This window comes from Pterocles gutturalis, unplaced genomic scaffold (genome assembly GCF_000699245.1).
Source record: "Pterocles gutturalis isolate BGI_N339 unplaced genomic scaffold, ASM69924v1 scaffold18848, whole genome shotgun sequence".
Lineage (NCBI taxonomy): Eukaryota > Metazoa > Chordata > Aves > Pterocliformes > Pteroclidae > Pterocles > Pterocles gutturalis.
The window spans coordinates 17,594-37,667 of NW_010120964.1; the positions used below are offsets into that span (position 1 = coordinate 17,594).

The 20,074-nt window shown below is 44.2% G+C and overlaps 1 protein-coding gene across 1 annotated transcript in view; it reads left to right on the forward strand.

The window, feature by feature from the left end:
• Window positions 1-10,927: 10,927 nt before the first annotated feature.
• Window positions 10,928-20,074, forward strand: part of BIN1 (bridging integrator 1) — a 63,446-nt gene continuing 54,299 nt past the window's right edge. The window contains exons 1-2 of the mRNA XM_010077090.1: window positions 10,928-10,994; window positions 17,042-17,073. Of these exons, the coding sequence (XP_010075392.1) occupies window positions 10,928-10,994; window positions 17,042-17,073 (99 nt within the window). The remainder of the gene's footprint in view (window positions 10,995-17,041; window positions 17,074-20,074) is intronic.

The window sequence follows — 20,074 nt, forward strand, 5'->3', positions numbered from 1 at the left end:
TTGACTGTATTGTCCTGCTCTTGGGAAAACTTAAGCTGTCACATCAAACAACTCACTCTTTGGATTTTCTGTCCTCTAATTCTAGACCCTCCAAAACACGGGCAACCTTTCCTCTTCCAAGCTAAGACTTCTTTCTCAGGGTCCATGTTGTTCCACAGTAATATCTACTTAGTTATTCTTCTAGATCCTTCTTGCTGTAATTTTTCTTTCTCTTCCCATCATCCTTAACCTTTGCCTGTGGCAGCTGTGCAATCAGACCAGAATCCAAATGAAGCCGTCTCTTTGATCCTAGCCTACATTTAATAGTAAGGCTGTGGTTGTTACTGAGGAAATAACATATCAAGGTGCATTGTCTCTTCTCTCATCCAAAAGCTTAATTAGAGGTTTCGGCAATATGCAATAGTCTCTGTGCTCTGGAGTGGTCATATGGAATTAGGGACCCTTGATACCGAGGTATGCGTTTGAATACTCAGGAGTGCATTTCCTGCTTAATAATACCTGTTACTGTTGGTGTACTTACTGTAACTAAATGAAAGACGTGGTAGACATGACACTGACTTCATATATCTATGAAACCTCTGTTTTCTGAGTTTTGCCTTCTCCTGTTTTCCTGGGAGCATTTGATGCATTCTGGTACACAATCCAACTAGTTTTGGCTGCCCCAGAGCTGGATGTTGTTTCTGTGGAGTGACTAGATGGAAGCTGGGCACACAGAAGTGCTTTGGAGTTTTGCCATTACAGATTTATCTCCATAATTTTGGGTCATACTGTGTGTGGCTTAGAACAGGAGATTCTCACTTTTTATTTTTGTATTTTTTAAACACTTGAATCTTGGTGAAACCTTGAAGTATTATAGAAAGTGTGTAAAAACTGAGGTTTGAAAATTACTCTTAGTGAGTGAAGACAAAATTTTAAATAAAAAACCTAGTTCCTAAAACACTTTGAATTTGAATGAGTTTGCCTGAAAATATGTCTGACTTATCTGCATCTCCCTTGTATAATTAAGAGTTTTAAAGCATTTTAAATGCCAAGGCCAGAATTCACCAGCTTATCTTGAAATAGAAAAAGGCTTGGCTGTGATTCTCTCTGTTTAGAAATGCGAATTTTTAGTTCTGTTGAAATACAAGTTTGGCAAGTCTAAACCTTGATGTTTTCCAGGGACTTCACAGATAGAAACAAGACCCATTCTGTTCAGACTGCCCAGCCACTGAATCTAGTCCTTTAGCCAAAGATCCACCCTCACAGTTGGTGTGACTTGGTGAAAACAATAGCCCATCACTTTGTAAAGAGGACATAAGTAGGCACTGCTGCTGAGCAAATCAGTTCCACCCCTTGTGAGCCAGTCTGGGACATCGGAAACCATTGGTTACTTTTCACCTGCTCTGTATTGCTTATTTTTAATTGAGGTTCATTTCTGTTCAGCACGTGGCTATGCAAATGCTTGAGTCAGCACAAGGGGAGGCAGTGATGTATAGGCTGTACAAGGGAGTGGGAAATGAGACTGTTTTGGTGGCCTACCTGGGAAAGCTTTTAAATGTTCGTGAAACTGTGGCCTCTCCAAAGACTCCTGTGCTCTGGGGGAATTCTCCAGTCCAAGGCAAATTTTCTTTCCATTCCCTGAGCACAATAGTTCGGTTCTAGAAATGAGGGTGGAGGAGATGCTCTGTGCATCTGTGCTGGAGAATGTAGTTCAAAGGAAGGTCCTGTTTTTTCTTGCAGGAGATGAATTAGAGCATAAGCTTTCACCCTGGAAACTATGACCATCAAATTGCTCACCTGGAAGTGATTAGGTGGCAGGACTTTTGTGTGCTTTTGATGGCTTCCACATCTGGCCAGTGCTTGAAGTTTTTTTAGGATGGTACCCTTCTTAAAAGCCCAGGTCCCTTTAGCATGCAGGCTCCCTCAGTACAAGTCAGAGGTGCACAGAAGGTAGGAGCAACCCAGACTACTCCTTCCTTCCTCATTCTGTTTCCTAGTGCTGCTGGAATTGATCCCTGTTGACTCTGGCGCAGCGTGCTGAAAGACACAGGGGACAAAGGCTCCTTTTGTTGGGAGCTGCAGCCAGGCCCATGGACGTGCTTCTCGGTGCTTGCCTCTTCTCGGGGTATCGCAGTGGTTTCTCTGCCTTCTGGGATGTGTGTCCTTCAGCCTGGTGTTGCGGCACTGGCCAGGGAGTGTTTCCCATTGTTGTATTCTGGGAGAGGGAGGAGAGAAAAGCCATGAGTAAAGTGATGGGTGAGGTTTGCACAAGAGGAAGGTAAATACTGGGTGAGCATGACCCTTTATGACACCTGCTGGGTGCAGATAACAAACAGTGAATCAATAAGGACGATAGACTGTGTTCTGTGTTTTCTTCTATATTCACTCTTAAAAGATAGTTCATGCAGCTAAATCTCAGTTGTGTGGCTTTTTGTTTGGTTTTTGTTTTTTTTTTTTTAATTTGTCTTCGTTTGGGCAGTACTAGCATTTAACACTTTTGAAGCTCTGCAGGCTGCGCAGCCGTAATACTGAAGTGCAGTGGTTGCTGGGGAGAGAACTTGGAGGAGCAGGTTGGGATCAGAGGCATGAGCTGGGGGACGCCCAGCTGGTACAAGTTCTCCTCCCTTCTCAGGTTCTGCTCCCTTTGGTGGGTGGACTCCATTTCCTGTTCTTGCCTGGCTTGGGTCACAGAGGTGTTTAAGGAGGGGGAAGCAAAAGAAGGATAGGATCCAGCAGGTAGGTTTTATTCTGTGTCTATGACTGATGGGGATGGGAGGCAGCAGAGCATGTCTCTTGCCAATGAGATCTCAAAAGCTCACATTAGATCTTCGAAACACTGTCTCCCATGCCCAGCAGGTGTCTGTAGCATTATACTGGTGCTGCTGCTGCAGGAACTGCTGATGGCACCCTCAATACCCACACCTCTTTCTCGCAGGTAATAGTAGAAGTATTTAGGTGATGGCACTTGCCTTATGGGAATGAGGGCACAGAGTGGTGTGCACATGTTGTATTCATTTTCCCAAGCTATTAGTGTTGAGAGCAGCAGCCATGGAACACTTGCTGGTTGCTGTCATGATTCATTTTTATGAAGATCATGCCAAGCCAAAATTAGTATGTAGGAGCTGCCCAGGAGGCTGATGTGACTGTACTGGAAAGACATCTGTGCGGGTTAGCCCGCATCATGCTGACGCCCTCTGCGCTGGGGAGGGAGGTATGTCTTTGCCTGCTTGCTGCAGTTTGCTGCAGTCACAACACGTGTGTTGCTGAATGTGAAGGCTGGTGGCTGGGTTAGGAGCCTTACTGGATGTAAAACATGGGATGTGCTGTGTTTGGACAGTTGTATTGGCAGACCTGGCGTGGCTCTGTGCTTGGGGGTCAAGAAAGGGATGTTACTCAATTCCCCCAACTTCTGCCTGGGAATTATAGAAAATAGAGAAACCTTTATCATGTTTTCGGAAAGAAAACTCCTCATCACTGTGTTTCATCTGTTTTTTTACCTCACTTCAGGTTTAAGTCTTTATTCATAATTGCAGTAGATTTTCCTGTGTTAGTCTAATGAGGTCCTTGTTCTTTTGTCAAACACACCGTGTACCGGCTGCTGTTGGAGGGTTAGACCTGATAGATTGAGTTTTGTCTAAGGCAAAGTCTTTTTTTTCGATCCCCTTAGCAGGGTGGTCTGCAAATGTGTTGGTGGGATTCCTTAAAACCATGATGAGGAATATACCTCTTGAAAAAAGTCTCATCCATGCTCTAGATGAAGTAGAGCAGGGCTTTCATTTTTTTTTTTCCTGAATCATTGAGGCTTAATTTTCTTTTCCAGGGGTTTGGCCTTCTCTGTAAATGCCAAACACACAGCTTGCTTTCCATGGTTCTTCCTTATGGGCCTTGAAGTCTGCAGATCACATGCTGAAAAATCACGCAATGTTCTCTTATGGTTGTTACCAGATCTGTAATTTCAACCCAGTATCTTCCGTTCTTGTTGTCTAACTTCCTGTGCTGTTTACACTCTAAGATTCTAAGCGAGTGGTAGTGCATAGGCAGGCACCTCCACACCTGCTTGAATTGTCCTCAGCCTGCTTCTCTGAGCAAAGAGTTTTCAACTTCCCTCTTTTGAAAGGGAATTTAATTTAAAAGCCAAAGTCTGTGTGTATGGCTCTGATTCTGTATGTCTTCACCTGAGCTCTCTCCTACTCTGTGCCTGGATCTTGAGAGCAGCTCTTGGTGCATAAAGCTGTTCTTTCAATTCCTGCAGGTTAGCTGGTAGATACGAGCTCTTCCTTCTCTTCACTCTGCTTCTCTCCCACCTCTGTTCCATGTGGCTTGTCGTCTTGTGATTAGAACTCCGTGGAAGCGGTAGCTTACTTTCCTTTCGTTAGTGTACTCTGTTTTCTTGGAGGTACTTGCTTTATTAACACCTGGTGACCCCCATCCAGGCTGTGTTAAACCACTAGAAGCACAGTATTTTGGTGACAGCTTGGTGCTAGTGTCACTGATTGTGAACTGGCTTTTCTTTTGCAATACAGAAGACGAGCTGATTTTGGGGCACAGCCTGTCTGGTTAGTAGATATGGCTGTAACATATCAAATACAAGAGAAAAAAGTTTACTACACTAAGTTTGCTCGTTCCAACGTGCACAGTCAGATCCTTGTGTTTTTCCTTACAGTGCTATCATGTCTTGTGGCAGCACTGAACAGAAAAGGAGTCTGGCCACTTTCTCCTTGGGCTAGCTTGCTGCAGTGCTCTGTGAGTGTTGGGGATGTGAGTGTCCATACTGTTGCAGAGTGAGTCTGGGACTAGAGATGCATTAGCAAGCTCCTTGGTCTGTCTTCTTAAGTAGATTACATACTTGAATCCTTCTTGGTCATCCAGTGTAGTGCAAGGTGTCTATTGAATGTCAGTTTTGATGTGTTGAATATGAAATTAAATGTAAGAGGCTGTGAATGCTCTTAGATATGGGGAGGGCTTTTCTGGTTCAGGCGCTGTTTCTGTGCTTGAGAGTTTTGGGGCATGTTTTATGGCTGGCAGCTCCTGGGGTCTGTGTACTAGGCAGGGAGCATGGTTGTACACTAGGTCTCAGGTAGTCTGACAGGTTGGTTCGTCTGCAGTGGGACAGCTTTGTGGCAGCCAGTGGGCCAGTTGAAGATGTACAGTGACCTGTTTGGCATGGTAAATCATGAAGGTCTGTAGTCATGTAAACGTCCTCTTCCCTGTAATGCAGAGCAAAGAGGGTTTGCATCCTATATAACCTTAGATAGTATCATAGAAGCACTCAGATCCACCTTGAATCTGTTGATTTGTCTTAGTATACACGTGCCAGATTAAAGCCTATGTGACTTAAGCTGTGTAAGGTGGGATATCAAGGCACTGGCTCTTGGTACTGCCAAGTGAATCTAGAAAAAGTTTATGAAATGGTGAAATCTTGGCATCAAAGACAGATTTAGTCACTGGAGATAAAGATATCCTTCTGGTGGTGCTCTCACAGCCCATGTTGAGTAACAGAGGGGACTTCATACAGCTGTGCAGGTGGTGGTTATATACCCAAGGGTGGGCAACAGTGACTGAGCATGACATCTGTTAAACAGCAGTGATGTGGCTAAAGAGTCTTGCTGTGGTCCAGAAAGGAGTTTTACCTGGACTTGCTCTTGGCTGCCTCCTGGTAACCCTTGGCAAACAAGCTCTTGGGTAAGAGGAGATAAAAGCAGCTAGACGCAGTTCTGGCCTTCCTTTTCCCGTGAATGCTGCTAGCTATAGAAACAAACGTACTTTAACCACAAAAGGTCAGCAAGGCCTCTAAGCTCTGGACAGATATCTAATTTTATTGTTACCCTGTATAACAAGATTAGCACCAAATGACTCACAGAACAAGTCAGGTGGTCTTTAATCTTCTGTAACTGGGTTGCTATGAAGGCATTTTCATTATCATGACAGAATGTGGCTGAAAACTTTGACAAAATCAGGTCTTCAGTGTAAGTGTTTTCTGTAGGAACTATGAACTTTAATCAAAACTGAACATTGAAAGGTTGTTTTCTTTCTTTTTTTTTCCAACCAAAAGGTGAAAATTCCCACAGAGAACCCATGAAAAGGATTTTGTTGTAGAAGTTTTTGATGGGAGAGAAAGCAATACTTTCTCCTTAGCTTTGTGGTGAGCCCAGAGGTGGTCCTGAACTTCCTGACTGAGGGGCCAATGGATATCACAGCTGAAGCTACAAGTTACACCAGATTTTCTTCTGGGGGGCAATTTCCTCTCTGACTCCTGGGCTGTTTTCTCTTGTGTACTTTTAGGCTGCAAGTTGCTAATGATTGCTCTAGCCCGAGAACTTAGTGTTCATAGTAATAATTAGCAGATGCATCTCCATAATAAATGAAATCTTTGCTAAATAAGGGTGTGTGTCACAACACAGACATTCCCCTTTCTCTTAACTGCCTCTGTGATCATGGCTGGCCTTTGTGCCACAAGTACAGTGGGCACAGCAGAGTTTGCTCCTGTTGTAGAAGCAGGCTAGGATTCAGACTAGAATACCTTTATTTTGTCTCTATTTCAAGCCTCCTGTAAACAACACAACTGGCACAGTCAAAGGAATAAAATCAGAGCCACCCCGCAAATATGAGTTTATACATCATCTTGAAAACTTTCTGGAATTTTCCTTATGTTGAAGTGAAGCTATTTTTTTTTTTTTTTAGTGAGCACCATTAACCTATGTAAACACCAGGTGGCTTTAGGTTATCAAGTAGTGTGATGGGATGGGAAAGAGAGTTGTATTTTAAAAGTGGAGATCCTGGCTTGTTAATGAAAATGTGACTGGAGTTAATAATTTCTGGCAAGGTAACTTATCCTCCGTGTACCTTTACATTTCTTCCCTCTTGTTTATTATCTGGCTGCGATGAGTTTGTGGTTCTGCTTTGTAGCAGTTCAGGAGATTTAAAAGGGACTTTGATTTGCACCACTTCTGCGGGAGGGAACAGAGAAGCCCAGACTCTGATTGCTGAATTTCCAGGAGGACCCTTGAACCACTTCTGAAAATGTGGTAAGAGCAAAGTCAGCTGTGCAGGAAGGGTGAGAACTGTGTGCTTGACACTTTACAGGACCTGGGACAACTTACAACTGTGGCACTCCTTCTGTGTACTGGTTGTGTAATAAAAGCACGTGAGGATTGTGAACAGGAGATCACAGAGCAGGAGAGAGTATCTGGGTGGCATCAGTGGAGCCTTGATCTTCTCCACAGGGCTGCTCTCAATCCCTTCATCCCCCAGCCCATGTTGATACTGGTGGTTGTCCCAACCCATGTGCAGGACCTTGCACTTGGCCTCGTTGACTCTCATGAAGTTTACATGGGCCCACTTCTTAAATTTGTTCAGGTCCCTCTGGATGGCATCCTGTCCCTCAGGAGTGTCAACCACACCGCTCAGCTTTGTGTCGTCTACCAACTTGCTGGGAGTGCACTTGATCCCACTATGTCATTGATGAAGATGTTGAACGGTACTGGTTCCAATACAGATCCCCAAGGGACACCACCCATCACTGATCTCCATCTGGACGTTGAGCTGTTGACCACTGCTCTCTGGATGCGACCATCCAACCAATTCCTCGTCCACCAAACAGTCCATCCATCAAATCCATATCTCTCCAATTTAGAGGACAGGATATGACTGGGGGGACAGGATATTGAAAAGCAAATGCTGGTTCTTTGCAGCACACACCTGAGTGATGATGCAGGTGAGCTGAGTGCAGGCTCAGCGTGGTCCACTCCTGCTGTTCTGCAGACCAGAGGCAAGCACATCGATTCATATATAAAATCTTTTTGTTTTCCATGAGTGATGCAGGTCCACTGCAACTTCAGGCATTTCAGAGTGAGGCTGCAACATGAAGTAGTGGTGTGTGTAGCAGGGCCTTGGGAGAGCTGCAGGTTGCTGACAGTTCTTCTGGTTATTAATGGCCACAGCAAGGGCTTGCAGGTTCTGAGAATAGACTCTCCACATTTGCTTTAGAGGAGACAGCTGACAATGGTGTTTGATACAGTAATATGTCTCTGCCTGACTTTTGACTGACAGTGACACAAACTTGCTCTTATCCCAGCCCTGGCTTAAACCTGGTGACATTTACTGCAGAGCTAACTTCTCCAGTCTAAGTTTAGATGGTGGTTTTTGTGTTTGTCTGCATGTGTGTGCTTAATAAGATAAAAAAGCAGGAGAGGCCTTCTGCAAATAAAGTGAAACAGGAATTTCAAGCCATGGGTGAATGCAAAAGAGGGAGGCATTCAGCCTGCATGGATTTTTGTGTACTGGTTGCTGTAGATCCTTGTTTAAGATATCTGGGTGTTGGAGAGTTATTACCTACTTTGGCACCTTAGGCTTGCTCTCATGAAATATGTGGTAAATATTCATAACTATGGGACTGTCTGATGTGGTGTTTTTGATTTTTTTTTTTTTTTTTTTTTTTTTTTGGGCAAGCTGCACTCAGAATTGGCTGGTAGCCTTAGCCCCACCTGTGCACAGCTAATGACATATATTGTGGGTGCATGTCCATAAGCCATCTGGAAATAGCGTATGATATCAGCTGAGTGCTGAGATGTCATTTCTTGCCATGCATTCATGTTACGGTTTCAAAAGGTCCTCCTCTTAATGAACCCCCTCTGCAAGAGAAAAATCCTCCTCCTTCCCACAGGAGACAGCCCCAGGAGAACAGAGCTGGCAACAGGCTTCTCATCCCTGCCTTGAAGGGTGAGTGGTGTCGGGGAAGCCCGTTGCTGTCCTGTTTGGTCCTCAAGCAAGTAGTGCCGGAGCATAGTGTGAGAGAGAACAGATCCTTGGCCAGTGATGGCTGAGCAAGAGGTGTCCTGAGCTTATGCATAACTTCACACTGTTAAATGGTGGTTGAGTGGTTGCTCTCACCCCGAAGCCTATTTCAGATGAATGACCTAGAGGGGAATGGTTTTAATCTCCCATTACAGACCTTTGGTAAGCCTTTGTTCTTTCAGGAACATGGCGTTCTTCTTCTGATACTGTCTTCTCCAGGGCCTGGTCTGGCAGCAGGTCATGTAACCCAAAAAGACGTGGCCCTGAGGGCTATACACTCTGTATCCTCCACTAGATGGATGAAGGATTTGCATCTGTGTTCCCCTGGCATTACAATGAAAAATGGCCTATGAAAGCTGGTGGAGTGCGACCCTTTGTGAACATCATGAACAATTTATTGGCCATGTGTTTCTGGAGAGTTCACCTGTGACTTCAGACAGTGCTAACAGAGTTACTTAGGCAGAGAGGTCCGATGGCAAGTCGTGTCCAGAGAGGCTGTCTGCGTAAACCAGATTAACTAATTTCAGAAAAACACTGGCATTTAGAAAAGTGGTTTCAGCCATCCGTTATAGGGAAGGAAAGCTCCTGTCTTTGACTCCTTTTTCATCTAAAATGGAGGCACAGATATACGATCAGGGCAGAGGGACTTGATTGCATCAACCCCTTCAGAACTGGTCCATGATGTCAGCAGTCCACATGTCTTTGCATCTACTTTGCCTCGCTTCTGAGTTCCCTCACAGAAACAATTGTCTTCCTGTGATGGGTGGGGAAGGGGTTTTCTTTTACCATTCCTTTTCCTATTTGTTTCCATGTCCCTCTTTTCCAGCTCTTAAAGTTTGCAGAACTACACTTTGCTATCAGTGCTAGCAGTGTTTTACGCTGTCACTTGATATTTGTTGGGTGAGCTGCATCTTTTGTCTGCAGGAGACTTGGGGGGGGATTTTCAGTTCCATGTGCTCTGAAACCCTTCTGCCCTTTGCTAAGTCAGACATATGGTCCCCATTCGTTCTTGTTAGTGTGATAATGCATTAGTACTGCAGCAGTTCTGAGGGGTAAAACCCCAGGGTTGGGATCCCACTGTAATCAAACAAATCTGGAACAAGAAAGGCCTCTTGCCTTGAAGGTTGCGTATAGTGAGTGATGATGTAAAGCAGACCAGGCTTGCAGCTGCACTGGTGCTGTAATCAGCAATCCTGGCTGCCTGCATTTGGGATTTTCTGGGGCATGATGTGCAGCTGAGAGGGAGGAGTTGGTCCATCACCACTCCTGTGAATGAAAGGTGCAGAGCTCTGCTGATCTGATGGATCTTATTATTTCAGTAGCTGATTATGGGATAGTACCAAAACCCCTAGGTATTCTGTGTGACATCTACAGAGACAGGAGTGGTAGTATTGTTTTATGGCCTGTTTATAATTCCATAGCAGGAATAAAAGCAGTCTGAAGGTCTTTTAACAGACCCTCCTCCAATTGATTTACAGTGACAAAATTTCCTCAGTGTGGCTTTTCCTTCTCTTTTTGGAGTGATAGCTCATGTCCACTTGTTTGTAATATATTCAGCATCTGTCGACACCCTTCCAACCTGGAGCTGAGCAGAGAGACTTCTTGTCCAAGGCTGGTAACTGAGCTCTGAGACTGCTGTCAAAAATAAAAGCTGCTGAGCTTGGATCAGATCTGGTTATCTGAGAACTGGGACCTGTGTGAAGGACAGAAGCGAGCGAGTTGATAATTAGGAGTACTTAATGTTTTGCCTTGGCTGGGAGATCTTGATATGAAGGTTTGAGAGAGGAGGAGCATGAAAAACTACTTTCCTTGAATTGCTGTGTCCTGTGCCCAGTTTAAGGATTTAGCAAATTTAGCGCTGCTGCTCTAGCATATGAAGGAGCTCTCTCTCTTCTGTTCCTGCTGCCTTCTTAAAAAAATAAAAGAGAGCACCCTGAGGTGCCTCTCCCACTCTCTGGATTCGTATGCCAAACTCACAGATGCAGATGCTTGTGAAACCATGTTGACTGATGCAAATGTGACAGAGCCTCAGCACAGCACCCTTTCTGCCCTGTGGTGATGGCAGCTGAGCTAGGCTCTCTGGGCTGGCCTTTTACATCTTTTGTCACATAGGAGAAAGATACCTGAGAAGCCTGTGCAGCACTGTGTAGAGGACATGGTCATGATCAGCTGGGAAGAGGGGGCAGCTGAACTCCTCATCTCATCACCTGCTCGGGGAACATGTACGTGACTGGTAACATAGGGACAGCATCCCCTTTCACACTGCTGGTAAATCCGTGCCTGATGTAGGCAGGACAGTGACATGTGAAAGGTCCTGTTCTCCACAAATGGTCATTTGTAGTGTACCGGATACAGGTATGTCAGGTGTCCTTGTGCCTTTTGCCTTTGAATAGTGCTTTTGGGAGAAGAAGGTGAAGCATTCTGCGTCTGGCCTTTGAAGCGATGGAAGCGTTTGCTGCCAGGCCAGCCAGGTGATCCTGACTTAGTCTTTCCATGGTACCTCACCTCTAAAGATCTCCAAGTTCAGTGTCCATCTTGCTGGTAGCTAATAGAATAAACCTGCCTGATGCGGATGTGTTCACAGTAGTTGTTGGAAGAAGAGGGCTTGTGCTTGGCAACCTGTTCTTAAACTCTGGAGAAAATCTGAGGACTGGTCCTATGACTTAAAAAAACTGCTGTTTTGTTCAGAAATGTCTTTTCAGTGTTGACCACTGAGAGGGTGTTACTGTAGGGTCTCTCATAAAAGAAGGCTTCCACATGATCAGTTTTAACAATCCTTGCAAACGTATTTTTGACTTTTTCTAGAACAGCTAATAAAAGTACTGGACATTCTACTGTTAGGGAAGCAATTAATTCAATTTGTGACTTTTTTCTTTAAAAAAAAATGCAACACTTTAGGTGGCACATTGTGCTTGTGCTATAGCTTTTAAATATATTCTAGTAATATTAGGAAGATCTGATTTTGGGGTTTTGGGAGTTTTCATTTTGTATTGTTTTCCTGTTAGATGGATTTTATTTTTTTTACTTTTTTTTTTTTCCTTAAAAGTCAGCTGGATCCATTCAGAAGTACTATGAACAAGTTGGTTTTTTTTTTTTTTTTCACTTAAAGTGCTATCTGGAGTAAAAGCAAGGGAGTGCATGTAGAGCTTGCCTGTTTCTTCAAAGATCTTGTTATTTATAGGCTTTTTGCCAAAGCTGATGCCACAAAAAAAATGACTGAGCCCCTGGGCTTTATGTACACTTGAATGTGGTCTTTATCTTACTTCTTTAATGAGCCTGTGTGAGGCTGGAATTAGCACAGATTAGCTGCAGGGTGCTTCCTGTGCCTTTTTGGTTCAGAACTCTGATTTGCAGAACAAGTCCCACTGTTGTTTTGTGAAAAGTCAAGAATCAACCCCTCAAACTTGCTGAGATTTAGATATTGTAGCCCAGTTGTGTGGGAAGTAGCACCGAGCTTTTGGAGTAATGTAAAGGACAATGAGTGTTTTTTGTTTTTTAAAACATCTCTGGCTGGATATCTGTACTGCAGTCATTAAGCTATCTGGATGCCAACATGCTGTGAATCCTATATAGGAGGTATAGAATAAACTGTCTTTTAGTTCAAGTTCCTCATGATATCCTGGGAACTTGGAGAAAGTACTGAAGAGAAGAGGACTAGATCAGTAAATGACCTTTCTGCATCAAAGCAAAAAAATACCCCAAAATACCAAACACTACACTGCTTCTTTAACTCATATTTATTGTAATAAAGGCAAATTTCAGAAGGCTCTGTGCATGAGGCATGTTTTCACACATCAGATGCTTCTAATCTATAAAACAAAACTGTTCATAAAGTAGCAGCAGGAAGATGCAGGGGCTGCAGGGTGTAGTTGGCCACTGGAGGCAGGATGGGTAGGTGATACAGGTTTAACCTTGATTTCCTGCTTACTTGTGTGATGCTTGCCAAATGGCATTGGATATGAGGTACTTGTATGGTCAAAGATGGGAGGATAAAAATGACTGTCTTGTAGTAAGTAGCCTGAGAGGTGCTCCTGCTGGAAGCATAAAATTTTTGGGGAAAGGCAAGACAGAAGCTGTTGTCTTTTTGCTCTCAGAGTGCTCCAGGAAATGTGGTGGATTAAAGAAGCAAAGGAGTACTCAAACCTATGCCTAGCAGAGAAGAGGATCATGGAAATCAGTCAACAGACAGCTATTTCAGAACCATCCTAATTCCTGGCAAAAACCCGGTTCTTTATTAGGTACTAGCTAAAATGTGAATTGCAGCCATTTCTTGTTCTTGATTTTGAAATGCCTTGGACAGTTGATTCCTAGTGCTCAGACCTGTAGGCAAGTGGGCTCTCAGGCTTTCTATAAGTAACAGCCCACAGTTACATGCAAAGAGAGGAAAAAAAAAATGTTAAGACATTTGGAGATTGGAGATTTTAGGCTTATCGGTGAGTTTTTAACTTACTGTTTTTAATATATGACTACTTATTTCTACATCATGAGGTTTTGCTAGGTTCTGCCTTCTTTGGGAGGATTTGTCTTTCTGAAACCTGTAAACTGGCTGAAGAAAATAAATAAGTAGAAACACACTGGATGTAAAGTTTGAATTATTCTGTATAATGTGCTGGAATATTTTGGCTTTGCCTTCCATAACAGTTTGCATAACCTTTCCTGGGTTCATCAGAGGGTTGATAAATGCTGACAAGCCTTCTTCAATGCAGCTGGTATAGTCTGTGGACAGACTAAATTCATATGATAGTATGTGCATGAGTGAATTACTACAGGTCTCTAGACTGTTTCTGCTCCGGCATCTTCTTTTAGCAATTACCTACAGTGGTTCAGATTGGTTAGGGCCCTGAAGTCTTGATGAGTTAGACAGAAATATACAATAGTTGTGTATGTGACTATTGTATCGGTGAATATATGCGCGTCTAGAAAACTTGAGCAACATGGGCACCTGCACAGCAACCAACCCTTGTAGCATACAGATTTTTGCCTTAAGATAGGGAAGGATAGTATCTACACACAGAACCTCAGCTCCCATCTTTCCATATTTGGAGCAGTTACACTTTATTGTCTGAACAATGTGACTTGAGCTTACAAAAAACCATTTCGCTTGTCCTATAAGCAACGTGTGGAAAGGCTACGTAGGCTGAAAGTCATAGTTTCTGGAGGTGGATGAGAAACCTCCAACTTTCCAACTTGGATATGTATCTGAGAACAGGGTTTCTGGAATTACTCTCCTGCATTGGGGAAGCAGAAAGCAGAATGAGGCTGGCAAAATTACTGTCTTCATCTTCTGAATTCCTCATACTTGACCTCTCTGAATAAGGAAGTTCCAACTTTTGGAGGAAAATGTTCTGCTCAGGAGGTGGTTGTCCTCAGACTCCTTCCTCTAAGAGGGAGGGATTTTGCAAATACATTTGTGCTAGCCAGGTATGGAGCTTTTAGCCTGTCCCGTTGTGCTGCTCCTTTTCTTTCCTTCCTACTTGCTTCCTTTTAGTTTACTTGTTGACAATCTACTATAGTTAGAGACAGTGTTAGCAGATCCTGGTAATGAAGGCTTCCTAGAATGAGTGGCATTAAGGCAGGGAAATGTCAAAGCCCAATTTAGAAAAGTGAGTTGATCACAGGGTGGAAATTGAAAGCAAAGTGCTTAGTACCTCCCTATGAAAGAACTGAGTACTGTCAGTAGGGTGGGGAGGGTCTGGGGGGAAACCTGCTGCAGCTTCTGCTCCAGAAACAAAGAGGCTCTTGATGCTGGTCCTCAGAGATGTTGATCTTGCTGAGACAGGGAGTGGGGTCAGCTAGAAACAGAGGAAGAGATAAATAGGGTAGTGAAAAGAATCTTGGCCTTTTTCCTAGTGCAGAAGATTAATTGGGGTTCTGGCCCTGTGTCCAAGATGGCTCTTTGTATTGGGGCTCTATGCATGGACATGGCAATTTTGACTTCCAAAGCAAGACAGCAATTCTTGAAGCACAGCGTGAGAGCCAGCTTTTTGAGCTCCAGGTGCAGGAACAGCCCAAGATCTGCTAGACGCATAGAGGTGGTGTGGGGTAATGTGAGTCTCTGGACCTTGGGCACACTTTGCAATTTTGCTATCCCTATGTTGTACCATAATGCCATTCCTTATCTTTAGGCTGTAGGGTGGACATGGGAGACTGACCAACGCGAAGAGCTGAAGTACCCGGAGCCTTCTCCCAACCCTTGCTGGCTGTCCTGGGCTGAACAGATCTTGAGGGTTAGGCCCAGTTCTTCTCATTGTGTTTGGCTATGGTCTTAGGACACTCGAGAACCATGTACTATGTATGATGATGTGTTGTTTTGATAACCAGTACTATGAGTGATGTGAATCCCTTGCTTGATAGCTTGTAACTTGAGAAATGTGTCCCCACAGGGAGCCAAGCACAGGAGGAAGCGTCTTAAGAGTGAAAGATTTCGCAAGCTTGCTCCAGTTAGTCTCCGTAGCAAATACCATGAGGTAATTTAAGTACCTTTACAGAACAGAGCATACAAATACAAAAGTGGTATCCTCCCTGTAGTAGTATTGATTAGCATGTTGCTGCAAGTTTTTGGTTTTGAGATGTTTCATTGTGGTAGCTAGCAAAGTCTTTGCATCCATGTATGCTTGGATACCAGCTACCTTGCCCCATGGGGACAAACTGGGCACAGTAACTTTGATTTGCTTCAGGTCTTGGGTGAAGTGAGTGGTGCAGTTAGGAATAGCTTGTCCCTATAGAGTCCTCGCTACAGGCTTGTACCCTACAATTGCTTCAAGGAAAGCCTCTGAGTTTAGAACAAGGATGGCAACTGCTGCGGTAGAATGTGCTGTAGCCAAAGAATTCTCTTTTTATGGTTAATAGAAAAAGGGTAGTCTTCAGCAGTGTCTTCAAAGGAAAATCCTGAAATAAAGCAGGCATTCTTAGATGACCATGGTGCAACGTGCAGCTTCAAAAGTGGGACAGGTCTTTTGTGTACCCTCTTCTTGGGGATATTACTCACTACTTATGACTCAGCCTTGAGGAGAAGCTGACCATCATTCCAAGCCACCAGACTTGAAAAAAAACCCTGCACCTGCTGTTCTTATTTCTACATCTTGTCTTAAATCTGGCATGCAGGGATCAGAAATGGGGATATATTCTTAAGATGCTGACTTCAGCCTGGTGAAACTTGTTGCCGTGAACTCCCTCTAAGCCCATTATGGGGAAGCAGGTTTCTCCAGAAATAATTCAGTATGAGAAAGTAGAGCTCCTGTTTTTTTTTTTTTTTTTTTTTTTTTTCCCCTGTTGACTACAGAGTGAGGGAGAAGGAGAAACCTTGTAAGGCAACCCAGTGTGACCACACTGAGTCATGTTAAACTTGAGATGTGTGTCCTGAAGGTGCAAGTCACAGTGAGGCTCCTCTTTAGTAGCTGTCAGAAGCATCTATTTGAGTTGAGCCTTCAAGGCAATGTGTCATGACTCTCTCCTACAGAAATTTTGCAATGCAGTGCCATTTAGGGAAGATGGCAGTGACATGTGGCTATATGTGCCATTATGTGTCATTACTATCTAGTCACGCTTGGATGTATGTTACATTTCTGACTGTGATAGTCAGAACAAGGAGCGGGGTCTTTTGGAGGAGGATATTTGTTTGGAGACAAAGTGATTGACCTGTTCCTGTCATCTTCAGGATTTGGGAACACTAGCTTTGGGAGAGCCTTACAAGGTCCATCCCCTACGTGGAGTGGGGTCAGTCAGCTTAAATCACACTTGAGATGCTTCTCAAACTTCTGAAAAAGTCTTTCATTACCAAAGGATCTCCATGCAATCTATTGTAATGACTTAAATTCTTCACTATTACCATATATTTTGGGGATGTTCTGAGACTTCAACATTGCAATGTGACCAGAAAATTATATTTTCTGTTGTTTGGGTTTTTTTTACCTGGTCAGACTGGCTTTTAGAATATGTCTAAGCATGCAGACTCTCATATACTTTAATTAGAGGGATGCTTGTGATAATCAAACTCAGTGTGTCTTGAGCTGAGCACTCCAAACTGGTCACCTCATCTCTCTGTACCTCTCTTTCCCATTTGCCAGCTGGGGATGCCAGGGATAAATCTGGTGACTCTGTGACATGCTGAACAAACACTCCTCTTTACAGCTGGATGGATGTGACATTGGACGTGGATTTTCCAGGTCATTCAGGAAGTCTCTAACAAAATGCAGTACTGAACCCTGATTTCCCAACTCTTAGCCCAGTGATTAACCCTGTCTTTGCAGGATCTATTGAACCTTGTCAGCAAGTAGGAAGCAAACAAGAACCGAAAAAAAAGTGTGACATTGCCCTTTCCCATCTTCCGGTGATCTGAGGGTCTTGCTGATAGCTCAGCCATGAGAATAATTTTCTCAATTTAAAATGAAGCGTTAATACGTTTGGAGTTTCTTCCTCTCCACCCCCATCCTCCTTTGTCCAACTGTTTTGAAGAAAGACTTAATTGTGCCAAGCTTGCATGAGGAAAGCCAGGCTGTCCCCAAAACCAGCCTAGAGGCAGGCGCAGAGGGCAGGAGGACATGCCCTGCTCCCAGAGGGGGCTGGAGGGGGGGGAGCAGGACTCCCACTGCTGCTCTTGCTTTTCTCCCCCCAAGTCTGAGTGCAAAAACCAAATTATTCCATGAGCACAAATCTGCTTCGTTGAGCAAGTCACATTTCATTTGGGCAGAGAAGAAGCCAGGCTTAAAAAAGCTTACGAAACTTCCTTTGTTTGTACCTTATTAAGTTACATGGCTTTGTGCTTTCCGTCTGACTTGGATGCTGTTTTCTTTTCCCCCTCTTCTGAGTCTGTCTTCATGGAAGAATAGGAAGCAGCCTGAGATCAAAGATTTATTTGTTCTGTTGCTAGTTTACCCATGGCACATGCCAGTTTGTTGCAATTCAAAATTTGTCACAGTATTTACTGGCTTTGTGCCCAGTTGGTAGCTGGAGATAATGCACTGGAGCTGGCAGATACAGCACAAGTCAGAGGCATCATTTGTGAGGGGTGGAGAGGTCAGGATGTGGAGTGATTAAGGAGCATTGGGCCCATATCAGTAAGATGTAACTGCAGCCCCTTCTCTAATACAGTGGGGAGTAAGATGTGGACGTGCAGGGCTCATGTTGTCTGGCTGTGGACTTAATGAATTCCCCCTTCATCAGGGCTGGAGCACCCTAAATTCAGATATTTCAGATGCAGATTTAGCTCCATTTGGGATCCAGAAGCTGCATTTATTTTTTGCCTTCCTACTCATCACCTACATTCTCTAAGCTGGTCCTTGGCCTGGATGACCCATATGCCGTGGAAAAAAAGAGTTTTATTAGGTTACTCGTTCACATAATGGGTCTGTGTGGGGTTTGCTGAGAATATTTGGGTTTTCAGGGCTTTTGTTGTGGCACTGATATTTCAGAAGAGAGTGAGGAAAGGTGTCGAGCGAGAACTGTGTCTGCATTAAGCAGCTGGCTGATATTTCTCTGTTAGAAAGCATAAACATGAATCTGTTAAAGTTGATTTTTAAAGGAAAGCAGAACTGTATTTTGTCTGGGCTGATAGTGCTTCTTGATGTTAACTGCTGCTGCGCTGCCAGAGAGTGTTTGTCCTTAATGGTGGTTTCTGTTCTACATCAGAGAGTTTGTTGGTCACGGGGCTGATCTCCAGATCTCCATTTCCTTCAGGCCCAGTGCTCAAAGCAGAGCATGGGAGACCCTGTGCTAAGCAGTGCAGGGTTTGCCTTTCAGGAATGCTTCCTCCTGTACGCCTGGGAAAAAAAGACGATAAGCTGCAGCCAGATGAGATGCTTCCTTTTGAGTCCTACAAAATTGTGGTCTTCAGGTAATGCTCATCCTGTCAATCTTACAGTCTTGCTTTTGAGAAAAAACCTGCAGCTCAGATTTCCCTAAGCAAACTTTCAATGTTACTGGAAAAAGTTGCTGTTTTTAAAGGCTATCTCATGCCTTTACTTCTCTGACTATTGCTAGCAGAATGCCAGATCTCTGTTACAGAGGATTTCCACATTTCTCTGTCACTTCTGTCTTATCTCACTTCTCAAAGTATATAAATTCAAAGCTTACTCTGCATAGTTCTGCTGCAACAGCAGATTACAAATGCATCCGTGATATGGAAGGAATGTGATAATTTACTTATTTGTTAATAGCATCTTGTCTCCTAGGATCTTAAAGTGCTTTTAAAACTTCAGTCAGACTGAATCTCCTTGTTCCTTGTTGCTTTTATTCAAAGGCAAGGACAACTGAGGCTCTGTGGGTGGAATTTATCTCTGTTTGGAGACACTGTGGTACTTGGTCAGGTGCCTGTGTTCCTAGTTTGAGAAACACTGAGTACCTGCAGATCTAGCGAATTTTGGAAGAGACCTGTTTTCTGAGCAACACTGGAAAATGGTGTTTAAGTCTCTGAATACATGTCAGGTGCTTGAGGTCACAAATGTTGGCTGGGATGACATCCCCATCCTGTGATGGTGGATCTGTGGGTGAGCCAAGACGGGAACACACAGTAATGCTGGAGCCCCTTCTGAGATCCGTCCCACAAGGTGTTTTGTGGGGTTCATACAGAGTTTTCCCTCCTTCACCCTAGCTTGCACCATCTTGAAATGGTCCCCATCCTTGTGCAGGGCCAGGACTTCTCAGGTCAAGGGCAGACCAAGGAGCCTAGCCATGGTTGATTCTTAATCTTTTAAATGCCAGATCCATACCCGCTGCCCAGTGTGGTTTGCCTCCAGACAGCAGCTGACAGATCACACCATGTCTGATCCACCCTGAGATTTGGGAGCCGCATCGTTGTCCTGACTCCTACCCTGGTAAATCTGCTCCATTAATAGCTATCAAAGAGCCTGAAGTTTCCATCCGAACTTCATCTGGCTTTGCAGCAAGCTGGAGGATTAAACACCATCGCAAGGGAAGGGAGGAGCAGCCGTGGCTCACCCGGAATAGCCTGACCTATGACGGCACGTACCAGGCTGGGGAGGGGAGTTGTCCTGTGAGCTCACGGGTTATTAGCAGTGAGCACAGACATGCCTGTGGTCAGCAGCACACCCAGGGCCATCTGCTTCCTCCCTGGATGGTTTAGGGGGTCCAGAGGAATTTGTTGGTACAGCTTGCCTCTAGCAGGGCTCTTTGATGGGAGAGCTGGGAGCAGGCTTGAGGTCCAGCCTTGTGGAGCCATTGTTTTATGCTGCTCAAAATACTTCATGGTTTGACCTCTGGGCTGTTTGTGTGGGGCAGATCTGGTTTTAGGGGAGAGTGGTATGAGAAGATAACTCCTGCCCTGCTGCAGCCCAGGGCGGTTGTC